This window comes from Nanorana parkeri, unplaced genomic scaffold (assembly GCF_000935625.1).
Source record: "Nanorana parkeri isolate BGI_ZX_2015 unplaced genomic scaffold, ASM93562v1 scaffold274, whole genome shotgun sequence".
In the NCBI taxonomy this organism is placed as follows: Eukaryota; Metazoa; Chordata; class Amphibia; order Anura; family Dicroglossidae; genus Nanorana; species Nanorana parkeri.
Genome location: NW_017306542.1, coordinates 1,045,382 through 1,071,500, shown reverse-complemented (window position 1 = coordinate 1,071,500; position 26,119 = coordinate 1,045,382). Strand labels below are relative to the sequence as shown.

The window sequence follows — 26,119 nt, the reverse complement described above, 5'->3', positions numbered from 1 at the left end:
TTCTTTGAATCAATTTGGCAAAGATCTGTCACATGAGGTTTGCCTATGATATATTGTAAACTATATGTAAAGTGATTGTGAAGGATTACATGTAACTTATTATGTATGTAAGTTTCTCTATAAGATAATTATCACTTCAAGTGGAAATACACTTAATGCCACTAGGCATTGCATCTTATTTTCTCATGGTCTACTCAATTTACTTGCAAATTATTCTCTTTAAAGTGGATCTTCGCCCCCCAAATCTAAAAATCCCTGGTGTATGCAGCTCTGCCAGGCCATTTTTGGTTTATGCAGCTTTACAGTGTGGACATATGGGCCCAAAGAATACAAAACTGCTGTGCTCAGAACTGTAATTTAGTGTTACACATCCTCAAACTCTTAAATGGTGGAAAACACTATAAAAACACTTTGAATTCCAGGGCTAAATGGTGGTATACATGTTTTCTCTTAAATTACACCTACATCAAAAAGTAGATTTTGCTACAGCTTAGCAACTTTTACAAGCTTTTGCACTTAATGGGAAATTGTATTGTAAGGTAGCATCTAGAGAATATACCAATACAGAACTCTTACAGGAAAAGTTATCAAATTCAATAATAATTATGTAGGTATTTGTAGCTCGTTGCTGAACTGAACATTTTTATTGAATCCCCAGGTAGAACTGTCTAGATTAAAATGAATTATTGAACTTGCAGATCATTTTCATATTCTTTGTTAAAAGAGACTCTAGTCTATAAAGCACAGAGACTTGTGGATATGAGTGGGAATAGTGGGAATGCATTATGATTTCTGGGCAAAGGTTAAGTGCTCAGCCAGACTCCATCACAAACTTTCACTGCTTTTGCCCTTACCATAAAATCTTAATGGATATCCATACTAATACACAGGAAAGCATGGATAACTTACAATAGCAATAGAACCAAAGAATGAGAGATGAAAAAGCATCTTAAAGCGTTATACACATCATCTGAAAAAATGATACTTGTGGAGAACTATGACTACCTGGAAACTACTCCGACAACAAACGCAACCAAGGGCAGCCAAAGCACACAGCCGAGCTGATCTCTGCTTCGGCTCGCCACAGCTGAAGACACAGCTAAAGCAAAGAGAACAGTCCACTGAAGCAGACTAACTCCCTGCAAGTTTGGAATTTAACGGGGGGCCCCAACGCCCAAAAAATGAGAGAAAAAAAACACGTGGGATTCCCCTTAAAATTCCCTACCAGACCCTTCATTTCAGCAGTGCCCTGGCAGGCCAGGAAAGGGAGAGGACAAGCGAGTGCCACCCTTGGCATTGGGAGGGTGCTTTTCCAGGGGGGACCAGGGGTCCCCCCAGGGGGCACCTTGTCCCCATCCCCATACCACCCAGTGTTTGTGGGGGTCTGCAGGCACCCAGATGCCACCCCCCCCTGTGAATGAGTAAAGGGTAGTTTTACCCCTACTCATTCACCAAAGAGTTAAGTAAAATGTAAATAACCACACACAACACCTTAGCAAAAATCCTGAACAAAAAACGCAAACACAGCCTTTGAAAATTCCTTTATTGTCCAAAAAAAAATATGTCCATCGTTGTAATCTATGGTCAATCACGTTGTCTAGTGATGTAATCCAGCATTTTTCAGAGGTAGCGAACAGAATGACCGAGACGAATGCTGCTCGGCAGCATTCGGCTATTTACTCTCTGCTGTCCCCTATGAGAATAGCATTGTCCCCTTTCAAAATAGCATTTGGCTATTCACTCTCTGCTGTTTGTTCCCTATGAGAATAGGGGTGAACAGCAGGATGAATGTTTGCCTCAGCTAATCTAGATGTTGCATCGGCTGAGGCGAACAGACTCTTGCCTTCGGTTCAGCTAAACCGAGGCTGAGGCTGTTCGGCTGAGCCAAAGTGAAGTGAAGCGGGGCCGAATACAGCCAATGTATGGCTAAAAGGGCTGCTGTGAATAGCTGAACAGGCTTCGGCTGCCTTCACTTCGGCTCAATTATTAGTTTGGTTGCCTTCGGCAGCTTAGTAAATAACCCCCATAATGTTTCTTTCCACCAACTCCATTTCCCCTGGCTAGACTTACTGTCACCATGACCTCCATCAAGCTTGGTGCTACAATATAAGCTTCCACTGCTTGTCAATCAATGCCTTTTTGCATCTTTATAAAAACATCACTGCCTGAATATATTAGAAACCCCCAAATGCTATTTTTACAGGAGCACTAGATAGCTGCTAATATAACATAACTTCATTTACAGTATATATTTTACGTTCAGTTAACGGGGAAAAAATAAACACAAACATTCATAAATAAGGCAGATTTTTGCTTCAGTAAATTTTAGTTATGTTGAGTTGCAAGCCTTAACTTGCAATAAATCTGGAATTTGCACTGTAGTCATTGATTTGCCTGTTTCCAAATCATTTGTAGCTCCCCTCTCATGAAGGATCACTTCTAAAATAGTTTACTGCAACCTTTGCGATATGTCACTTCATGCTTAAATCATTGCTAAGAAATGATGCAACTGAGCAGTTTATAGCTGTAAAATACATTGCCGTTCTGTCCTTCAACATATATTGCCACAATACAAAGTCATTCGTTATTGACAATATACAGGTGAAACTCGAATAATTAGAATATCGTGCAAAGTTCATTTATTTCACTAATGCAACTTAAAAGGTGAAACTAATATATGAGATAGACTCATTACATGCAAAGCAAGATAGTTCAAGCCGTGATTTGTCATAATTGTGATGATTATGGCTTACAGCTCATGAAAACCCCAAGAACCCCAAATCCACAACCTCAAAAAAGTAGATTATTACATGCAATCAATAAAACAAGGATTGTACATAGAACAATATCGGACCTCTGAAAAGTACAAGCATGCATATGTACTCAGTACTTGGTTTGGGCCCCTTTTGCAGCACTTACTGCAATTACTTTTGCACGATATTCTAATTATTCGAGTTTCACCTGTACATGTGATTTGTAATACACGTAGATCTCTCTGGAATTCAGAATTGATTTAACTTACACAAAAATTAAAGGAAAGGATGTTATAAGCTTAAAATAGAGATTCTATAATAAATGTGATTGCAATTACTTTTCTCAAAACTTTTTTCACTTGTGTTGTTACCTTGTTCTCATTTTAGTACTATTTTGTAGAGCAAAAGAAAATAGCATCCTTAAACATTACAACATAGCATTGTCTTTAAAACGAAATCTTCTTTTTTTAATAGTTCCAACATCCCATAAATATCTTCACTAAATTCAGCTTTTTCTCTCTCTTTTGAAGTAGGGGAATATTACTAATAATTTGATTTGATTTTAGAATGTTTATACCTATGGAAGCTTTTATAATTGTGGAGATTAGAATTTGAAAAAAATGCCTTTATGGCAAGCTACAATACTATTGATGTTTTACCTTTTTCGCCTATTGTACTTCTCATTTGTTATCTGTGACAGTTATGTACTATAATATTGTTTTTGATGATTTCTTATTTCTACATTAGACAAATGCATATGCAGTAATTTAACCCTTTTTCCCTGCCACCGAAGTAAGGCATACGGCGGAACACAACTCTTTCCAGCTGACCACGTCAGTATGCCCTATGTTACTGGCTTTGACCGTTCTGCTATAATGGTCCCCCTGACGGTCCCCTATAAATGAATAGCTGTCATCAGTGGCTGATAAGCCGCTGATGACAGCTTTTTATTAAAAAATAAGCCTCCCAAACCCCCCTACCCCCCGTCACTGCCACTGCTGCAAATACTTCTGCCTCTGCACCGCTCTCCTCCCAGCTGTGAGCTGCTGCATGCTCCAATCTGGTGTCCCCACCAAACCCAAATGCTCTCCCTTACCGGTATCAGCAGAGGCAGCGGGAATCAAAGGGGACACAGATTGCTGCAGCCGGCGGCAGGGCGGAGGAGAGAGCGGGGACAGTCAGGATGCCGAAAGGGAGCAGAGATGCTGTGCAGGGCCGAGCGGTTCATGATGCCAAGTGGAGGATCAGTAAATATGTGTAATACTATTTCCTCAGTTATTTACGAACACAGGGAGCACTTGTCGTTCCACGGGGAGAGGGGTGGTTGTGGGGACGGCAGGGGATGGCAGACCACACCAGCATACTAATGTCACTGGTTGTCAAGAGCTTGGCGGGACACATGCCAGAGCGTCCCGCTCAGTTTTTGGCAACCGGTGACATCAGTGAGCTGGGGGGGATACCAGACAGAGCGTCACAGGTTGCTAAGTGCTCTTAGCAACCTGGGATGCTGTGGCTGCCCCCCTGCTGACCCCCAAATGAGGTGTCATCTGAAGCAACTGCCTCAGGCTGCCTAATCATAGGGATGGCGCTGCCAGTTAAAGCATTTTGTTATAAATGTTTGATAAGTTCAAAACATCCCTGATGATCTTGCCAGAAATGTTGTGAGTTGATAACGTTCTGTACTCTCCGCCTGTGCTGACTTTTTTCAATTACATTGTTCCCAGTTATCTTTGAGAGCTACAGAACCATGCCCCTCGATTTTATGTCGAAAAGGAGAGGGGTATCATTTCATAGTCCAATGTTGTTTCTATTGTCCTGATACACTACAGTGTTGCCATGTTAGGACTGTAAGTGTGTTACAGGCAGAATCACCAGGTGAAAAAAAGCAGTGGTACCCATGTCCTACAGTTGTGTATGTTGTCAGATATAACACTTATCACAGCGCAACCTATAGATGAAATATAACAACATGTCATCCTGTCAAAACAAAACAGGGGGCTTGAGAGGGGGACATCCCAGTATAATGCACCATGAAGTATGCCTGCAGAGAGCCAAGTTTGGTGCAAAAAAAAGTGAAAACATCTTTTAGGATTGTACAGGGAATAAGGTTAGCTATATTTTCTGTAAGTGTTAGGTGCATGGTCATTATGCTGACCCTCTGCCTTAAGTACTTTTTCCTTTTTTTAGTCCCCTGCTATTCCATTTGAATAGAGCCCCCCTCCCCTTATAACATATATGACTTAGACAGCTATAATGTAGAGATCCATAGAGGCCATCCACACACTTTGTAAGAACCCTTTCCCCCCATTTATAGCTGATATAGCTTAAATAACCATGCCTATGGGAAGTTATATGGAGTTCCACCACACATAATATGCATAGAGCCCCCCCCCCCACACACACACTCCTTATACCAGATATGGCTAAGCCAACTATATTAAAGAGATGTGTAGAGCCCCCCCAACACACTTTGCATAGAGCCCACACACTTTATAACAGATATGAATTAGCTGACTACAATGAAGAGATGTATAGAGGCCCTCCTAAACACAGACTTTGTATAGAGACCCCCCACTTGTTATAACAGATATGGCTTAGCCAACTATGAAGAGACGATAATACTTACGTTCTTCACAAAGCCGTCCCATCCAGCCATCAGGACATGAACATGCATTTGGTCTTTCACATACGCCACCATTCTGACAGGGAAACCTGCACACAGCTTTAAGGAAAAAAAAAAACAACATTGAAAAATGTGTGAAAATTATAATATTGTTAAATAAAAAATGGCTCAGTGTTTTCTGTAGAATAAGTACTGAGCTTGGTCTAGATGTACATTACACATAGCCTATTTTAAAGTTAGGGTGGACCCACTGATGTAAAAAATAAAAAAAGCATAGGGTTCACCCAAAAAGTAATACCAGAACATTTAGGTCTGGTTGGATTTTTAAGGGAGAACCCAAAAATCCCAAATGGGGTCCCCCTAAAATTCCAATACCCCCCTGCGCCCTCTCCCCTCCCTGCGCCATTCCAGGCCGAAGCGAGCAGAAGGATTAGCCAGTTGTTCGGCTTAATCCTTCGGCTCCTTAGTGAATAACCCCCTTAGTCTTTCTGTTATCCTTTATTTATAAGTCCCAGCAATACTATTAACTTTGTTTTATGTTAACAATGCTTATAGATGGACATTAAAGTGACCTAAATAAAAGTCTAAATAATGGACCCATGGGTGGATAAATATCTCTCTGGTGGGCAGCAAGTCCCTGTCTTCCTTGCAGCCTTTCAATTTTAGGGGATGTTCAGGTCTATGTCGCCCAACATGGTTTCTCCCACCAGCATCCTTTAATGAGGTAGGTGTCAAAGGAAGGAACCATGTAACACAGCAGAGGATGCAGGCATTTGATACTCTTGAAAATATCAAATGTTTAAAACTTTGCCAGAGGCTGCAGCTGAAAAACACAGGAGCCTGGACTTGCCACCAGCCGGTAAGGCAAGCATCTATATTCTTCTATTGCACACATTGTTTAAATAATTTGGGAGAAGAGACAGAGTAGTTTTAAATAAAACAAAGTACAGTACTAATAGCAACCAATCCAAATCTATCTAGTACTTGTCTGGTTCAGTAAAGTGATTACTGATTGGCAGATATGGTTTACTATACTTTGAACGTTGCTTCTTTAATTAATTAGCCTGTTAAAGCTAGTTCTGAATCAGACAGGAAAGCATAGAATATTACTTAGTATTATTAGGTTCATCTATAAGTTTAAATCCTGGGAATATATGAAGCTTGAATAAAGTTAGACACAATTAGACTGTCATTTCTTATAGACAACTGTGAAATCACATTGATTGTTGCTGTCAACCAAATGCCAAGTTGAGTCTGGCATGTGTTGCACAAGGGTACATTGCCAAATGTACAATGAACAATGATGATGTGCAAAGTGCAGTAACCAATAGCAATAATCAGACATCATCTTGTAACTGATTAAACTATAATATACTGAAATCTGATGTATTCATGTGGTTTACTACCACACTTAACTTGTTTACCAGTTATGCTCCCTAAGTTAAGAGGATTGATGGTATAGTTCTCGCTGTATCTTCTACTCAGTCTGATTCTCATTGAGTCCATGAGTCCAAGTGAAAATCTGTGGATTGTTTGTGCAATGCTTCTGTCTTATGCCAATGTCTAATAATATCATTTAAGTGCTGTGCTGAACGCAACCATAGCAATGATCTTTCTATTATGAAAACGAGAGGAGGGAACCATCATTTAACACCCAGCCTTATGTATGTAAAACTGCAAGCTTCTATGGTGGGGCTAATTATTTTCTGACACTGGGAACTAGGGAAAAAGTGGGGAAGCCAAAAATGTACACCCAAATTTTTCTGTATCTGTAACAGATACCAATGCACATATATGACATCTCTAACTGTGGTTCCATGAAATAGCATGACATGCTGACATTGTATCACAATTTCCATACCATACATTAGTAATATGACATGCAGCACTGTTGTGGAGCAGGCCCCTTAAAGACAGATCTAATGTTGCAACTGACTGGGGCTTCTGCTAGCAGAGACTTATGGGGCGTGAGTTCTTTGCTCAGGAAGATGCTTGCTGGACTGGCTGTTATAGACTGCGTGTCCCAGAGTGCTGTGAGAAGGAAGGGGAGTGTACACTGGCTGAAAGAGGATGTCTTAATTCATTCCCCGGGACAGAGAGCTTCTGAACAGACATTGCATAAGTGGCTGCTATATACAGTGTATTACTGTGACTGTGCTTACTTGTTACGGCTGTGTCCCTGTCAGTGTGTGTGCTGGACGGAGTAATAGACTGAATTGCTACAGTCTGTCTGTTTAGCGAGCAGGCCTACTGGGAGAAGTGACACTCAGCGGTGAACTGTGGGCGGCGGAACGGCTGAGACGAATCCCCCCCTGAGTGACCTGGCATGTGTTCAAGGGAATATCTTCTGAAAGTGCTGCATGTTCCGGATGGATATCTCCCCCTAGAGCGGTGAGAGGCCTCTGGCCTATGCTTACTGAGAACATCTAAGACTGAGTCTATTATTATATACATTGGGCCCCAGCGATGGCTAGCCGAAAATTAAAACATTGGCCAGTTGGTTGGGTACCTGGGTACATTGCAACTGAGACAGGGTTTCATTCTAACCTTCATCCTGTATAAGGGGACTGTTGTCAGTATATACATTGCTGTTATATAGTCACCTTTATATTTGAATCTACCACATAGCTTAAAGTGTGTGACGACATAGAGTGCATTGCTGTATATATCATTACTCATTTAATTATCCAAAGTAAATTGTGTTAAACCAAATCAAGGTGTGCTGTGGATGCATTATAGAGGTTTCTTACAGAGGAAATACAGGGAGACCCATTAGTTATTTTACTGTAGATCACCCCTTAGGAACCAAAGGTACTGTTATCCTGCATTGGGATATCGCTGACCGAATAAGACATAACAGCTGAAAATGACATGACTGCTAAAATGCATCACAATGGTTACATGGGAATGTGCTCCCTATTGTAATATAGCACAAGGATATTGTTCTGTCTGTTTAACAAAGTAGGGCGCCACATTAAAATAATGCACAGGATACCAAGTAGGTCAAGCTTCTGCTGAATCCTTTGACTGCACACATGTTAACTGTAGGGCTGAATAAATTGGAAGTAAAGTTGAGTTAGCTTTGTGGAATCTTGCAGATATGTTTACTTGTCTGGTTCCCACTTTATGTATCTGGAAATCAAATTATGGCAAGACAACATCACTAATGGTTTAACGTAATAATTGAAAACTGTCCAATATTTTCTAATTGTCTGCTTCCCTCTTTATGTATTTGAAAACCCAACTATGACAAGACAACATTAGGGTTTAACATAATAATGCAAAACTGTTCAATATTTCAAGCAATGCAAGGTAGCCCCAGTGATTTATAAGTCAGGAAGTCAATTATGCATAAGTCTTCTGTACGTAAACCCAGACTTTAACATACAATCACTGCTGGCAAAGAACCATCTGAATGCTGTACCTGGCAGTGAAAAAAGAGTGTATGGTATTCCCTAAATATTTTATATCTGTCAAGAGTTTAACTGCACATGATTCCTTAATAAGACAAAGCATCATACAGAAAAATAAGTGGCTTGCAAATTGTATAATATAGCCTTGCAAAAAGCTTTGAGCTCGCAAATGTATTCACTTAACATGTAGGATTAACAATAAGTGCCTTGAAATGTACTTGGAGGTGTTTATTGCAGCCTCTATCAACAAGAACACAGACAATGTTCTGAATCAAAACATTGGGGATGTCTGTTACTTCCTACAGATATTCCTACAGTTTGCTTGGACAGTTTGGTCTTTCAACTACCATGACAGATTGTTCAATGGACAAAAAGAGAAAGAAGACAGTGGGAAAAGAGAAGGAGGGCAACATAGTTGAATTTAGTAGCAATGGTTAGAAAGTGCAATTAATGCACTGATTTTTTTTTATTTTACCCAGACATACACTTCGATTAAATAACTGAAAAAAAAATATGTGTATGGAGTCATTATGGAGTTGTGAAACTGTGGTTCTGTACTTTACAATTTTCTGCAGGCTGCTAATGTAACACATTTATTTCTTGACCTAGTTTCTAGAAATATGATACTCCCTGATATGGCTATGAGGTCAAATCAGAGAATAACAGCATTTTATTTTGTGCTAGTGAAAAGAACTGGCTCCAGAGTTACTAAAGAGACACACATAACAGTAGTGCACCAGTATGTGGCATGGTACACTGCAACCCAGAGATGTCTTGGTACGTGTGAGATCCCTGCCTGTATACACAGACACACGCCGAAGTAGAATTTGGCTGTGTCTGCATGACTATTGTGCAATTGCAGTTCCAGTTTACATTGTATTCAGTGAGGAAGAATCCTAAATTTTGCTTGGGCACTGTACTAGCTGAACACTGGACTGCTCACCTAGTAGTACCTAGTATGAGTTCATCCTTTTTCCTGAGCAAAAGGGAACCCTGACTTGCTGCCACCGATGAAGGAAAGGCAACGCATCTGGTCTCTCATCACTCGGGGGAGGCAAATGGGAGGAAAGAGGAGTGTTGTCCCCTTGTGAATAGTTTGTGTGTGACAGCCCTGCCTACAGTGTGACTCACAGATAACCACACACTAGATGTGGTTTGCTTTGGCAGGTAAATGGATTGATGTTAGTGGCATGAGTGCTTTTATGTATCTGCTGTTATGTATTTTCTTCTGTGGGGGAGATTTTGATATAACAGTTTGCTATATACAAATAAAGCAGTATATTTTATGTTCTATTTTACTGATTGATATAATGTAAGTGCAAGTGTTTGTCCCTTTCACCATTCTCTCCTAAGTCTTACGTCATTTGACTCTCCTGAGTCATTTTCTTCTGCCATTGATTCTGAAGGCATGAATTTGTATATGGCAATGCTGCAGTCAGCAGCAATATAGCAGCACTGCTTTCATAGAACAGCACAGAAAACCCCTGTCCTATAGTTATGGGAGCCACTTTGCTAATGTGGCCAGTATGTGCATACACAAATACATTTAAACTGAATGTATATACACTTTAAGAATCTAAAAGTGTACTGCAAAGACAAACAGGATTCTTTTTTTTCTGGAAGGATTGCTTAGGGGGTGAAGAGTAAGGAGCAAGGGGCCACTTAATAGTCTTGCTATGAAGCCTGCATAGTTACACCCCTGGATATAACAATTGAGGGAGGTGTGCTTAAAAGACACAGAAGTATACCATACTGCTGCTACCTATACTGCCATATTACTCAAACCTCACCTTTGATGTTCAGAAATCACAAAAAGGATAAAAACACACATACAGTAAAAAAGGGTTTTTACCTATCTGAAAAGGGATTTACTTAAAGTACATTACAGGACACAGGAAAGTACTGGAGAACATAGGGTTATACTGCTACCTTCAGGAGACTGGGTACTGGAAAAGCAAAGTTGTAAGAACAGCCCAGTATAATCCCCATCTCCAAGCAAGCCTCAGTTAATGCTAGTGACCTAGAAGAGCTGATGTCTTCTCCCCCTGAGAGAAGCTACAGACTTTTGTTTTGTTTTATCAAGATTTATTTTCTTCTAGCAAGTTTATTCTATAGCCCAAGGACCCCTGGACTCCTGTTTGCAGCTTTCCAGATCATCTAACCCTTGGAATTGCCTGTTCCCACCATGATGAAAATGCAGGGCCAGCCTGTAATGTGTCTCCTTCCTCTGCTCTGCTTTCAGGCACTCACCTACATACTGCTGGTGTAACACGATAAGGTCGCCACAGAGTGCTTTACAGGTCCAGGGCTGTGTGTGTAACACCCTGTCCCTTAACAGCCTAGTAAAACCCTGTCCCTAAATACATATTTCAAAGGTATGCGAACTGGATGGAGAAAGATCCTTTCATGGGGCATGTCAATTCCTCCCCACCCTTCTGCCTGGTGAGAGTCTGCAAGATGAAGTTTACTTGTGCCACTCTGGAAACGTGCGAGTGCTCACAGTCACTCTAGTGACTAGTTCCCTATGGGATTGAATTGGATGCACTGGATGTAACATACTTAATCTTTAGACAACGGTGGGAGTCATAGCTGAGGCCATTTTTTAATTTGGCACTGGACTTCTGGCCCGGATGCAGTAAGGGCAACTCCATCTTCATTGAGCTGACTTCATGCCGTTCTACAGTGCACGGGAACCTGGTCACACACTTTCTGCTCCCACTATGCCAGTATTACACTCAGACTTGGGCTGCAGTGTTGCCTCCAGTCAACTGTTCACAGACTGCATTAACCCCTTCAGCCCTGGCATAACCACATTGGCCTAACCACATAACAGTGTTGACACCGATGTCTCAACTGCTCACGCCTGAGTCACAACACTCCTCAGAGTCTACATAAACCCCCTCGGGGTGGGGGTACCCTCCTCCTGTCTTTCCAGCTAGTCATTTTATGCAGCTATGCTTTATAATCCACGCTCTGAGTAGAGAATAAACTAGTAAAAGTGCAACCTTGGCAAACAAATGACACCAAAACACATAATCGTGCTCTTCAGTGACTATGACGTAAATCTAAATCTCTCCGAGATTTCACCTTTATATATATATATAAATCTGCTGTTGAAAAATACAGTACCTGCCTCTACACATCCAAACAGACCTACTTCATCACACTCATTAACACACTCTCATCAAGTCCTCATCAACTCTTTTCTACCTTTAACTCCCTACTTCGTCCGACTCCATCTTCTCCAACCAACTCACTGACTGCCCAGGAGAACACCAAACACTTCAAAGACAAGATGCAATGATGCAATTCATTATGAAATCTCCACTGTCCAGACATCTCCCACTTCAAACACACCCTGTCTACCACCACATTCAATACAATAAAGTTGCTACTCTTTTGTCCAACATCAATCTAACCACCTGCCCCCTGGACCCCATCCCCTCACAATTACCCTGATCACCCTCTAGCTCTATTCTGCACTCTTACCTACATCTTCAATCTCTCCCTTTCTACAGGTGTCGTCCTAACCCTCTTAAACGAGCATTAGTGACCCCCCGTACTAAAAAGCCCTCAGTGGACCCCAAAAGTCTGAGCAATTTAAGACCAATCTCCTTGCTCCCATTTACCTCCAAACTTCTGGAACACCTAGTCTACAACCACCGGAGCCACTACCCTAACATTAACAACCTTCTTGACTTCTTTCATTCTGGCTTTCGTCTGCAACACTACACAGACATTGCCCTCCTAAAGCGTACAAACAATTTACTAACTGCTAAAATTAATGGTCATTACTCCATACCTTTCTGCTGCCTTTGACACAGTTGACCACCTCTTGGTTCACCTCCTACCTATCTCAGCACACTTCTAGTGTCACCTAAACTCTACCTCCTCCTCTCCTCTTCCTCATTCTCTGGGGGTCCCCCAAAGCTCTGTCCTTGGGTCCCTTCTATTCTCATTCTACAGCTCCTCCCTAGGTCAGTGCCCACCGCCCCTCTCTGCACATCTCTCCACTGGCTCCCCCTTGCCCAACAAATAAAATTCAAAATACTAAAAATTACATACAAAGCCATCTATAACTCTGCGCCAAACTACAACACTGACTTAATCTCAAAATATCACCCAAATTGTTCTCTCCACCCCTCTAAAGATCTCCTGCTCTCCAGCTCTCTCGTCACCTCCTCCAATGTTCACTACAGGATTTCTCCAGAGCCTCTCCCATCCTCTGGAACTCCCTACCCCAATCTGTCTGCTTATCTCCTACTCTGTCCACCTTTCGGCGATCCATGAAAACTCATCTCAGAGAAGCCTATCCCAGCTCGACATAACTGTAATTTTACTTCTTCCATTAGCTCATCCCACATAATTATTACCTTTTGTGTCAATTACCCCTCCTACCAGATTGTAAGCTCTCACGAGCAGGGCCCTTCTAACCTTCCTGTAATAAAATTGTACGGTAACTGTATTGAAATTGCATTGTAAGTTTACTGTATACCTTCATTTTGTAAAGTGCTGTGTAAACTTTTGCCACTATACAGTTTAAATCCATAATAATAATACTGATAATAAAAGAGTAAAACTATGGAGCACTAGAGGAAGGAATTTAGCTGGACACCCAGAAATAAATGAGGCACATGATTATTGGGGCAAGTAAGTAAATATTGCTGCTGCAGCTGGGGATGATAGAAGCTGCTGGGCAGATGAATATGTTTGTGGAAAGAGTTGAATTGCTTCAGAGAGAATGAATAAGTGCTGGGGGGATAGAAAATATGTTACCAGTAGTGTGGGAGCTGTTCTTTAATCTCCTCTACAGCAGTGAAGAACCATATACTAATGACAGGCATCTTTTCTTGCCTGTCATTAGTATATGGTAGGTACTGACATACTATGTAAATATGTTGGAGAGAGTAATTCCAAGTTCTAAACATTGTGTGGCCCATTGGTATTGGCAGGGGCTGCAATATGGCCTGTATGTATAGACCTTGGGTAATGGCAGGGACTGCAATAAGGCCTGCTGGCCTGCTATATCCAGAAACTTTACAACCACTGCTTTAGGATAAAAAATTACAATTATAAATGGGTATAAACAATATTTTTAATGACAGTGTGATATCTTCAAACACTTACATTGCTAGAAACGTATTCAGCAGAAAGAGCCATATAAATGCATGTTTTTTTTTTTTTTTTAAATATCAGTGCAATAAACTAAAACATCAGCCATATAGCTTGGAGGACTCGAATTGAAAGTCGCTCACATACAGCTATATCGTCAACTCTCTGCAGAATCCCTCAGCCTGTAGGTAATAAAGACTTTTAAGACAATAATACACATTAAATTACTCTCTTAAGATGAATATTTATCCCTTGCTGCTCTTTTTTGGTAGTGTAACATATTTGTTTATCTGTAAAGGAAATAGGTTTTTATATTGTGCACTTATCATTTTTATTGAATGGTATTTATTACATTTGCAGAGGAAATTTTTACTGCATGACTTACAAGGGATTAAATTCTTTTATATTAGTCATTTTGTGGGAAGCAAACACACATGTAAAAATAGTCATAAAGATAAAATACTAAGTTACCCGCTGCAAGCACAATCATCATTATCAGCCATTTCTGTGACAAATATCTGTTAGAAAGGTACTGGAATGCAGCACATTATGTTTAATAGACTCAATCAATGAAACCAGGCAAAAACAATAGTAATGAGCAAAAGTGTAGTCCATAGCAACCCCTCATATTTGAGGTAATTGAAGAAAAACATAACATGACTTTATTTTTTATGTCTATTTAGGTAAGCCTATTTTTGAAAATGCTTACCTTCCCAAAGCTGCAATTCATAATACTAAATGCATAATAACTCAGATAATTTGTCTCATGACATTATAGCATTAAGGAGACCCCAGGATTTTTTTCCATTAGGGCTTGGGGCACAGGAAACCTGCTACTGCATGTACTAATGAAATAAAATAATTGTAATCACCAGCTCTACCCTCAGGAAACGCTGTGGTGAGGTATCTTCACCACAATTTCACCACACCACAGTTCCACTTGCACCATAGTTTTCAGCCCTGCTTCACAGACTTGACCAAATGAAGGATACACTTGCCAAAGGAATTTTCAATAATGTAGAACAAGTAAATAGTGGAATAATCCAGCTGCAAGAAGTGACACCTTTTATAGCTTTATATGTATCCAAAACAGTTAAGATGCAAGTAGGTTTTTCAACCCACCAGTGCTCATCCAAAGTTGATATGTAATTTCTGAATGAATGTAGTCTTTAACAGATAAATGCTACATGATGAACCAAGAACTGTTCTAAGGTTTACATAAACATTTATAATCTGGTAAAAGTTATAGGTGGTGGCAAACACACTCCTATGAGGAAAGAGTAATCCTGTGGGTTAGTTGGTGCAGTGTGCAGCTCCTGTAGTCACAGGTAGAGGTATCATGTGGTAGAGTAGTGCTAAAAAACAAAAACAGAAGACAAGAGCGCCAAAACCAAGCACAGTAAAGCTGGTGGACATCTGTGTGGATCCAGTAAGCTACACATTGCCACATCCCCTCTGCTCCCACATCTACCCTCTGATCCCACTGTCCCCCACATCCCCTATGCTCCCACACCTCTGACTCTCTCCCATATCACTCTTTGGTCCCACTCACCCCTATACCCTCTGCTCCCACTCTCCCCCATATCCCCCCTGGTTACACTCACCCCCACATCCCCTATGCTCCCACTCTTCCCCATGTCCACTCTGCTCCCACTCTCCCCCACATCCCCTCTGCTACCACTGTCCACCACATCGCTTCTGCTCCCACTCTCCCCCATATCACAGCTGATCCCACTCTCCTCCACATTCCCTCTGATCCCACTCATCCCCACATCCCCTCTGCTCCCCCATATCCCCTCTGGTCCTACTAACCCCCACATCCCCTCTGTTCCCACTCTCCCCCACATCCCTTCTGCTCTCGCATCTCCTCTCTGCTCCTACTCTCCCCCATATCACCAATGGTCCCACTGTGCCCCACATCCCCTCTGCTCCCACATCTCCCCTCTGGTTCCACTGTCCCCCACATCCCTTCTGCCCCACAACCCCTCTGCTCACACTCTACACCACATCCCCTCTACTCCCACATCTCCCCTCTGCTTCCACTCTCCCCATTATCACCCCTCTGCTCCCACTCTCCGCCTTAATGAACACTCTGCTCCATCTCCCCCACATCCGCTCTGCTCCTACTCTTCCCTTCATCATCCCTCTGAATGGCAGCTGGGGTGATCTCCCACTGCATTTACATATAAATGTACGACGGAATTTACATATAAATGAGTCATGGCTCATTCATATGTAAATACTGTGATCCATGTAAATCTAACGTCTCGGCCTATTTTCAGTGGTGGGCCTGGAGCTGGTGCTCCAAACGCCTCTATGTTAATCCGGCCCTGTTAATGGGTGCTGCAAAGTCAAAGCTTGTTATATGCTACAGGGACAAGTTATTTCAGTACAGAGAAAACAAATTATTTGCTCCAATTTTGTGCAGAACTCCATGCTATGTAACACACTTCTTTAGCCTCTGCACCTAGAGGGTGCTTGGTGGTGGTTGGCACCAGAAACCCCCTTTTATCACTTGCATGTAAGAGGTGAACTGGAACTGGAGAAAATTAGACACTTAAGTTGTTTACTTGTTTTACTAAAGGCAAATACACTGTTTACTTTGCAAGGAAATTTACCTTTAGCTTACTGAATAAGGCAAAGCTTTCCTTTTTTCCCTTGCATGCGATTTATATTCTTTGCAAAATACATTTTTACCACATTCACTAAGCTAAGAGAAAATTCCCTTGTAAAGTGTAAATTTCCTTGTTAAGTGGAAAGCCTATTTGCCTTTAGTAAATCAACCTCTTAAGGCACATTGCAAACCAGCAAGTTGATATAAAACTTTCCAGTCTAAATGTTATGTTAGGGAAGTATAAAATTTACATGAATAACCAGTATTACCTTTACAGGATGGTGCTGTAGTCCATGTCTGATTTTCCAAGCAAACACTTCTAATTAATCCTTCTAACATATATCCACTGTAACAAGAATATGTCACCATGTCTCCAAAATGGTGGAATAGTCCACGGATCATTGCATTTGGCACATTAACTGGAGGTCCACAAGACATTTCTAAGAAAGATAGTGTGTAATGATGTATTGCACAAAAATTGAAGAACCACAAAAAATGGGAGAGAAAAAATAATAATTAAATTAAAAAACATGGTTATTTAGTTTTCTGTAAGCCAAATCATACACCATTTTGAACTGGACACACAAGCAACTGAAAGTGTTTTCTTTCCTTCCAGGAAAGTAAGGGGAATCCTAGCCAGGAACCAATCCTGGTATGCATTTTATGCACACTCTTCTCAGGTTCCCTGCTGACTACAACACTACATCTATCCTAATTCCTTTAATGGTAATTGACATAGTGCTTGTTTATTTTTATATCTGCAATTGTTTTTCTTATGTCTGCTACAGATACAGGGGGTCCAACCACGCATATGTATAGCCTCTGTTGTATTTCAAGAGGGACTAGTCAAAAATCAGGATAACAATATCATATTTTAGTTAACATATTAAATACATAAACTAAATAAATGGCTGAACTGAACCCCTTTTTCTAATCAAACTATTCACTTTGTGATCATTCTAGTAGATTTTAATCCACACTTCTCTAAATAGCAGCAATTTATGGACAACAATGAGAAACTTACTTTCACATTTGGCATTTGCGTCCGTCCAGGTTTCATCGGCGTTGCACGTCATAACATCGTGGCCCACAAGACGATAGCCCTTTCTACATTTGATGGACAATTTCTGGCCAACATAAAACTCTGTCTCTGTCAAAACTGCATTCTCCGGGATAACAAATGGCACAGGGCAGGGATTTGCTGTTGAAAAAAATAAGTTTAATAGTTGCAAGAAATATTATAGTGTGTTCACTAAGTCTCAAACCTTACAGGGGTGTCTGCTGGGATCTCAGAGAAGAAGTAGCTCTCTTGTGGATAGTTTTAATCATTTTAAATATTTACATGCTAATAAACAATACCAAAAGCAAATAAAACAAAGATATTTAAAATGCATGTACTATAGTGGAAATAATATTTTCAAACACACGCCACCCCCTATAGAAGAAAACTACCACCATTTTGTTCCTCCTTGGGCCTATCATGGAAGCTAACACGTAGCAATGGGTTACTCAATAAAGCTACCTGATTCTTAAACACCACCTACTATACTACAGTTAGTGAATGTACATATATGCAGTAGTAGCAGATATTATTAGTAGATGTAAAAAAATATGTCATTCTTTTTCGATTTACATATTGTGTTCCTTTTAAAGGCGACTGATAGTGGAGTGAAACTGTGAAATACTCATTCTAACTTCAAATGCTCATTCTAACTTCTTCCAGTATAATTTTTATACATATTGCTGTATGTTCATTAATTTTTCTGACTGGTCCTTAAACCCTTTCGCTGCCAAGCCCTCCGAAACGGTTTTAACCTCTGTTTGTGCACACTAAAATCAGTATCAATGCACAAAAAAATACTTTTCTGACTAAATCTAAAAGATAAAACCATATTGAGTTAATGAATAACACATATTTGTAAATTCTGCCTTTTTGGGAAACGGTAAAAAAGTAGTAACGTAAAACTGTAAATAAGCAACTTGTTAAAAATCGTTTGTGCACTGCTTTGGTGTGTTGTAAAAAATGATACAGGTGTACACTTGTTCACAACACCGCATATCACAAAGCATGGCAATGCATCACAGCGCTTTGTCATGTGCTGCAACAGTAAATGTAATGTTAATTTAGAAAAGAAAAAAAATCACTGCGATGTGTACTAACAACGTACTGCAGTGCAAGTTGTACACATGTTATCTGTGTGGGGGGAGGGGGTTGTGTTTTTTTGTTACTTTTTATTTATTATTATTATTTTATTTTTTTACTGTTGTGGGGAGGAAGTTTTGGGGAAATATAAGGGGTCTGAACAGACCCCTGACATTTCCTTTTTGAAATAGAAAAAGAAATTGAGGATACAGAGTCCTCAATCTCTTTTTCTGCAGCCTCTGTTCTGAATGGAAAGCACTCAGTACAGAGGCTTCCCATTCATTCAGAAACTGGAGATAGTAAAATATTTACTACCAACCAGTTTCTGAATGGGTAGAAGCCTCTGAAGTGAGTGCTTCTCCCCATTGAGAAACTCATGAATGAACAGGAAGTGATGTAAAGCACTTCCTGTTCATTCATAACTAGAGACACACAGTACTATGTGTCCCCAGTTATTTACAAATACTGGAGTGATCAGCTGATCAGTCCAGTGTTTGCTCTGCACACATAGGATTGGTAAATATCACTGATATTTACCGATCCTCTGCTTGGTCACACACAGAGACACTGTCAACCTGAAACTGATAGGATGACAGTGTCTCTCCTCTCTCCTCCCTGCAGCTCCTCCCTGCACACCGCTCGGCCATCCTGACAAGAGGCTCCCTCCTCCACCCCACGCCGGCTGCAGCTGTCCATTTCTGCTCGGATACCCACTGCCTCAGCCCATACAGGCGGGGGAGAGCAGCAGGGATCTGAGGAGAAGCATGGAGCAGCTCCAGGCGGGGAGGAGAAGATGAGAGATGCAGCCAATGACGTTTGGCATACTGACGTGGCCAGCTGCAAGAGGTTGTGTTCCGCCACATGGCATTCATCGGTGGCAGTGAAACAGTTAATAAAATCTCAACACAAATCCATCATCTTTTACCAACAACAATGTCACCAACTTAAAAAATTGCATTTAAAAGCACAGGAAATTGTAATAATGCTTACTTACAACATTGTGACAAAGTGAGACAAAGTGTTTATTGTCTCAATGGTTGCTAAGTAATCACTGATTATTTTAATGATGTTCTTCCTTGATGTAGATTGCATGGAGAAAAGCATATGTAACAAAATACATTTTTTATTTGTTTTGCAAATGATTGTGCTGAGGTCTGTACGTGTTTGTAAGATTCTTGCTTATGGTGCAGTAATTAAAGCATATTTCCTAGGAACAATGACTGTGGCATATGTGAATAGGCTCATTTATTTAAACCATGCCCCTTTTAAGCCTCTCCCACTGTTAGCACAATTTGGCCAATCCCACCATTTGGCGCAACACACTATGCACAACACATCATTCCTTTTCTTTGTGTACACATGGGTGTCTCAGGTCTTACACAAGCTTAGCAATGCCCCTGCATGTGATAGTTATAATAAAGTAATGTCACAATGATTTCACTATGGGGTCTATTCACAAAGCTGCCGAGGGCAGCCGAGTGAATGACCGATCAGAAGTGAAGTGAGCCGAACACTGTTCGGCTATTCACTTCTCGTGATCGGGAGCTGTACGTGCTATTGTGAATAACCCGTACAGCACCCCCTCGGTTCTCCTGAACCGAGGGGGTCCTGGTGCCGAAGCTAGCCGAAGGATCGGCCGAAGCTACGGCCAGATCCTTCGGCAGCTTTGTGAATAGACCCCTATGTATAGTGTACAAATAATAACAACAAAACACCCTCAAAGGATGACATAGGTCTAACACCTATAAGGCCAAAACATCAAATTTTACATCAAATCATATTTGTTCCCTATCACTTTACTATACTGCTTACACAATCTACTGTAGGGGTAACCACAGAAATGCATGTTAAAGTTATGTCACTGGCTAACTGAATTTGTATGAAAGTACTGCTACCACAACCATACAAAGACTGTAATTAGTGTTCTGTGAAAATGTAAAAGGTGCCCTCATTGTACAAATATAAGTATGTGAGCTTTAAATAAACAAATACACACATTTACAGACAGGTATGGGACAGTGCCATGTTCCATGTCCTGTACACTCTACTAGATGTACACCATCCATGTTATATCCATCATGACAATGGTATTTGACACTGCTTCCAACAGTGACATTGTCATATTCAGTATATCCATTATCCAACAGACTTGGAGTTTCACATCTTGTTTTTTAAAGTGGAACATGTTGGTTGGTTAGACCATATTACTATATGTACCATTGTGAAGTGCATTGGGCAGATTCAATAAAAAAGAGCAACATACTACACAACAAAGCCTGGTAGCTATGACTAAATTATTATTACATTTTTACTGGTGCTCAGTATGAACATAGCAAAAAGTTAACTTATGTTCTCTGGAAGGCTGACGATTTTGCTGGGCTGTGCCTATGACCCCAAAACCTATGTTGTGTTAAGTTTTAGATGAGCATTGTTGGGTTAAAAATAGCTTAATTTTTTTTTTTTGGGGGGGGGGGGGCTTTTTAAATATTGCATTCTTACTTACATTTGTGCAATCTAGTTATTTTTGCAGCCCTATAGTTTGGATCTGTCAGGAGTAAACAGGATAACAATACAAAAGCATATTAACCAGTTAATTATTTTAGCTCAGGCACTCCAAGGACAAAATCTTAGTCATAAAATTCCTAACTCCATCACCATGGAATCTGCATCTCCACCAAGAGTTGTTTTCCTTCCAAACCATTTTACCTCATGTTTAATAAAGTAAAGATCCAAAAGGGAGATTAAAGGAGAACCATGTGTCAGGGGGGTACGGCTGGGCCGTGAGTGGAACCCCTTGGCAGGGGCGGCAAGCCAAAGTCCGAGGTCGTGGTACACAGGGAAGATCCAAGAAGAATAGTCAGGTCCAATCCGGGTCGAGGCAGGCAGCTAGTTTCAGTAACGGAAGGGTAAGCCAAAGGGTCGGTAATCAAGAGTCCAAGCAGAGGTTCAGGAATAAAGACAGGTTCAAGGCACGGAGAGCTGGGAGATCACACCATAGGGATAGAATAACTCAGCAATGAGCCAGGGCTCTGACTGGGCTTTTATACTCAGTGGAGGATTGAGACCACTCCCTGGCTACCGAGGCAACCAGGTAGCCTCTCCATCAGGAGCCAATGGCGAGAGAGGGGCAGAGGGTGTGTGCTGGGAACCTCCCCCAGCAAGGATCACACCTGATACCAGTAACAGGTGCACTACGTGCATGTCCCCGTGCCTGCGCGCGCAGCCTGTCCACCGCGCACTTGTCGCGAATGCGTACCCACAATCCTGGTACCAGGGGTCCTGCCAGGAAGGGGAACCCGTGCCCCCCGCCGCACATGGCCACCCCGAGGAGAGGTAAGCCCCCTAGTACCCTGACACTATGAGGTGAGTGCTTTTCACTCATCCTCATAGTTAGAGCCGTGACATACCATCGCTCGTTCACTTCCCGATCATCTCCCTGCAGAGAGTGGTGACTGTCAGTCACCGCTCCCGGCAGGGATTTTCCCCTCCCCTCTCCTCCAGCACTGACTGGAGGAACGGACAGGTAAGGGGGCGGGCATAGCTGGCTCTGCCTCTAGATAGGCAGAGCCCGCTGTCAATCAGCCAGCTGGGTGGATGTTAACAGTTTTGTAGGGATCCGTCCCAGCTGGGGGGCTCTCAGTATATCGCGGGCAATACTGAGCTTTGGGTCACTGGAGGGCGTTAGTATATGTCCTCCCGTGACCCTTAAGAGAACTATGGGATAAAAAGGTTACCCCATAACTTTCTTTTAAATCTTAAAAATTCAAGTACTCTATTAACAGACATGTATCTTATTTGTATATCAGTCAGCTGTAGATCATCAAATCATCTCTGAATTCATGCGGAAACAGCAGATGTATGGAAAATAGATGTTGAAGACAATGCAAGAAATAGCTAAATGATTAATGAATGAACTTGCTGTCATCTCATACTTAAATGATGCTGTACTGTGTAGTCCAAACAGGCTCCCATAAACAGCAATATGGTAATAAAATTAGGTGTAGCCTGTCCACTCTCGGAAAACAATTCCTCCTTAGACAGTCTATCCTCAATTCCAGGCCTAGCCTGAATATTATTGCTTACCCTTGCAAGATGGGAGAGGCTGACTCCATGTTCCATCAGCAAGACATGTGATATTCTCTGGCCCAACAAGATGATAACCAGGACTGCATATGTAGGTGACATTACAATTGTATGTATTTCCTCTTGAAACACAAATGGCATTCTCTATAACTGGGTCAGGCTCACAAGTTACACCTTAGCAGAGAAAGCAAACAAAGCATGTTAATTTTCTTTGTAGCCTAAACAATTATAAGAGAGAATGTTATAGAATATTACATATTAATAAAGTACATACAATCACATTTATTTCAGTGAGGACTCTTTTGTCAATTAACAAAATCATAATGTATGCAGCATATTCATTGCTATGTGCTAGTTGCTTATTAATTTAGTCAATCAAAAATACAATTGTATTTTTCATTAAAGGGATTACTACATGCATCATCTTACGTGCACATTATTTTGTTGGTTTACCTGAACAAGTCAGCTTACAAAAGAATATTTTATGAGTTATGAATCCTCATAATACCACTAAGTACAAGCCTGTCATAACTTAAAATTGAAGATTTTAAATGAGGTGTCTATTGAGAAAAGCAGGAAAAGGATCTGTTTAAGGCGGTAATGGCGAAACTAAAAGAAAAATAAGGTTTTTGAGACTTAAATGCCCAATTCATGAAAAACAAAAGAAGTCATTTGTATATCTATTTATGTTTAAGAACTGACATATTTGGTGGAAATTATCATAGGATGATGAAAAGAATAAAAATAGCTCATCCATTTTGGTGAACCGTGTCTTACTTTGTAAATTGTGTATCCAGAGCAACAGAAATATGTTTCCTAGGCGCAATTCACTAAGCTGTATAATGCATGCAAACTGTCAAATGATTTACAATGTAGGTTGCATATACAGCCAAATTTAGAATATATAGTACTGATAAAGCGAACTCATGAAACACTATACAATATATCCTTAAGGTACACATGTTCAAACTGACATGTCTTAAACCACAACTGTCATCAATGCAGATATTAATGTCACTCCAAATAACAGGTCCAGAAAATAAACCAATCATAAAGTCTTATTTCATTGTGCCACACTCAAATTCCCTTCACCCCCCCTCTTTTCTTGCTGTTCGCTCACTCCTAACACAGTATATCACTCTAGTTCTTGGTATCCTTCTTGCTTGACAAATAAGTGGGTCCATGTCATAGAGTGATATGGGGCATTACTCTTCAATCAAATAGGAATTGTCAGTCTTTCAGCTTTTCCAGAGGAGACATTGAATTATGATATTTCCAAACCCCCATATTTCGAGATATACTGTAAGGTGGGGTAATTTAGGACTTTTATCACCAAGAAAGGCTTTTAAGTTAAATGTCATGGAATTCATTCAATAAGGGCTGACTCATTGAATGAGTACATTCTCATCTTTTCATGCATTTTCTTCAAATAGGGAATATGTAATTTCCTGAAAGTTGCTACCCAATTATGTTGTCCAGTGCCAGCCAATGAATTCCTCTCACAGAATGTTGCTACATTTAAGTGTTAAATAGTGTATGTAAATAAAAACTGTAATGGTACTGGTTAAAGAGAGGAGATAACTGAGTCAGATTACTGTCAAGTTTCCTATTAGCAGGAATCATATATAATTATATACCGTATGCAAGACCGACAATAACACATATTTGAGCTCTCAATGTAAGAATACACTATGGAGAGTGCTAATTATTTTCACATAAATTAATTCTTTAGTTACTTACTCACACACTTGGGGGAAGTAGAGGGGCGCCACTGTTTATCCACCTGACAGATTCCTCGACTTGGCCCTAGAAGTTCAAAGCCTTGATTGCAACTATAGTGAATTTCATCTTCATAGAAATAGCTTAGGCCCTGGATAATTCCATTCTCCAAAGGTTCTGGAGGATTGCAGGAGATTCCTAAGCAGAAAGTGCTTCATTTAAAAATACAAAATGTGCTTCACTCTGCACATAATTCTTTTTCATTTACTGGTTATTTTCTAAAGTTTGTTTGATTGTTTTAAGGGTGCCTTCAAGAAAACACAGGACATTAGTTTTTCTGACCACACACGTGTGTTACATCAACTTTTCATGCTCACAAGGGATAGGCTCCAATCAGTTGAACACAAGGCTTTAATTTAGAATCATATGTGCTGGTAGATGACAAAGAAACTCAAACATCTAAATCTGCAAAATAATGAATGAAACTGAAAGTTTTCACTTTGCCAATATTTTGGCAAAATGTGAAATGCATTGGAGTCAATGAAGAAGGCAACATTATGATGTTTTGAGTGTTTTTTTTAAGGTTTCAATAGATTTTAAATGGCTCCTATAAGCTTGGGAAGCCTGTTTGCTGCTTGCTTATTGTCACAATTGCACATTTGTTACCTGGTTTTTGTTACAACTGCAGGTTTGTTGCCCGCATAATGTTACGATTGCCTGCATATTGTAATAATATTGTTCACTTGACCTTCCCAAGAGCCCATGTAAGTAGACAGCAAGGCAATTTGGGGCCATATTATTCTACCCTGGAAGAGTAATTTTTTAAGAGATTTATACAAATCCCCAGAGACATGCTCGAAAAAATAAATATTAGTTTTCAATCAGAACATTCAGTTTCGCAGAAAAGCGAGACTAATTTAACCAATTCAGCTCCCTTCCCCATATATCCCAGGGCCAGAGAAATTTCTACATTTTTGCTATGCTCCTATTAATTTGGTAATAAATGTGTCATTACTTATAGTATATTATACATACATCATTTTTCTCAAGATAGGCAAAGCATTCTTTTGGCAACTAAGTGTTGCAAAAAAATATTTATTTATATCTAATCTAAAGGCAAAATACATTTGAAAAAAATCTGTTTTTGAGTTTTACCAGGGTCAATTTTAAAACATTTTGAGGCAAAATCTGGAGCAGTTGCCCATGGCAACCAATCAGCCTCTCTCTTTCATTTTCAAAGCTTAACTGAACAAACTGAGAAAAGAAGCTGGTTGGCTACCATGCACAGCTGCTCTAAATTTTGTCTGCTCCAGCTTTGATAAATGTCCCCTTTGTGTGTCTGTATATAATTTTTTTTCTATAATTTTCCCATTTATAATGACACAAACATTAAATTTTTTATATAAGGCACATGAAATACTATATGGTTATAGTATACTATATAGCATTGTTCATCATTCTTGACGTTGGATCTACATCATTAGATGATGCGGGTATTGTTGAATTTATATAGAGGGTCAATGTTTATTTATTTATCTATTTTTTTTTAAATAAAGGAATTTTTGACAGTATTTGTGTTCATGTAGTACTTTACTTTTTTGTGAATAAGTGTACTATGTAACCCTAAAACATTAATGTGGGGGGCATAAATCTCAAAGC

At 40.3% G+C, this 26,119-nt stretch overlaps 1 protein-coding gene across 1 annotated transcript in view; it reads right to left on the bottom strand.

Moving 5' to 3' along the window:
* The window catches only part of SVEP1 (sushi, von Willebrand factor type A, EGF and pentraxin domain containing 1), a 294,647-nt gene that overhangs the window by 10,892 nt on the left and 257,636 nt on the right, over window positions 1–26,119 (bottom strand). Inside the window, exons 42-47 of the mRNA XM_018557222.1 lie at window positions 24,482–24,658; window positions 22,742–22,915; window positions 20,655–20,828; window positions 17,540–17,716; window positions 16,785–16,955; window positions 5,380–5,475 (exon numbers count right to left, since the gene is read on the bottom strand). Of these exons, the coding sequence (XP_018412724.1) occupies window positions 5,380–5,475; window positions 16,785–16,955; window positions 17,540–17,716; window positions 20,655–20,828; window positions 22,742–22,915; window positions 24,482–24,658 (969 nt within the window). The remainder of the gene's footprint in view (window positions 1–5,379; window positions 5,476–16,784; window positions 16,956–17,539; window positions 17,717–20,654; window positions 20,829–22,741; window positions 22,916–24,481; window positions 24,659–26,119) is intronic.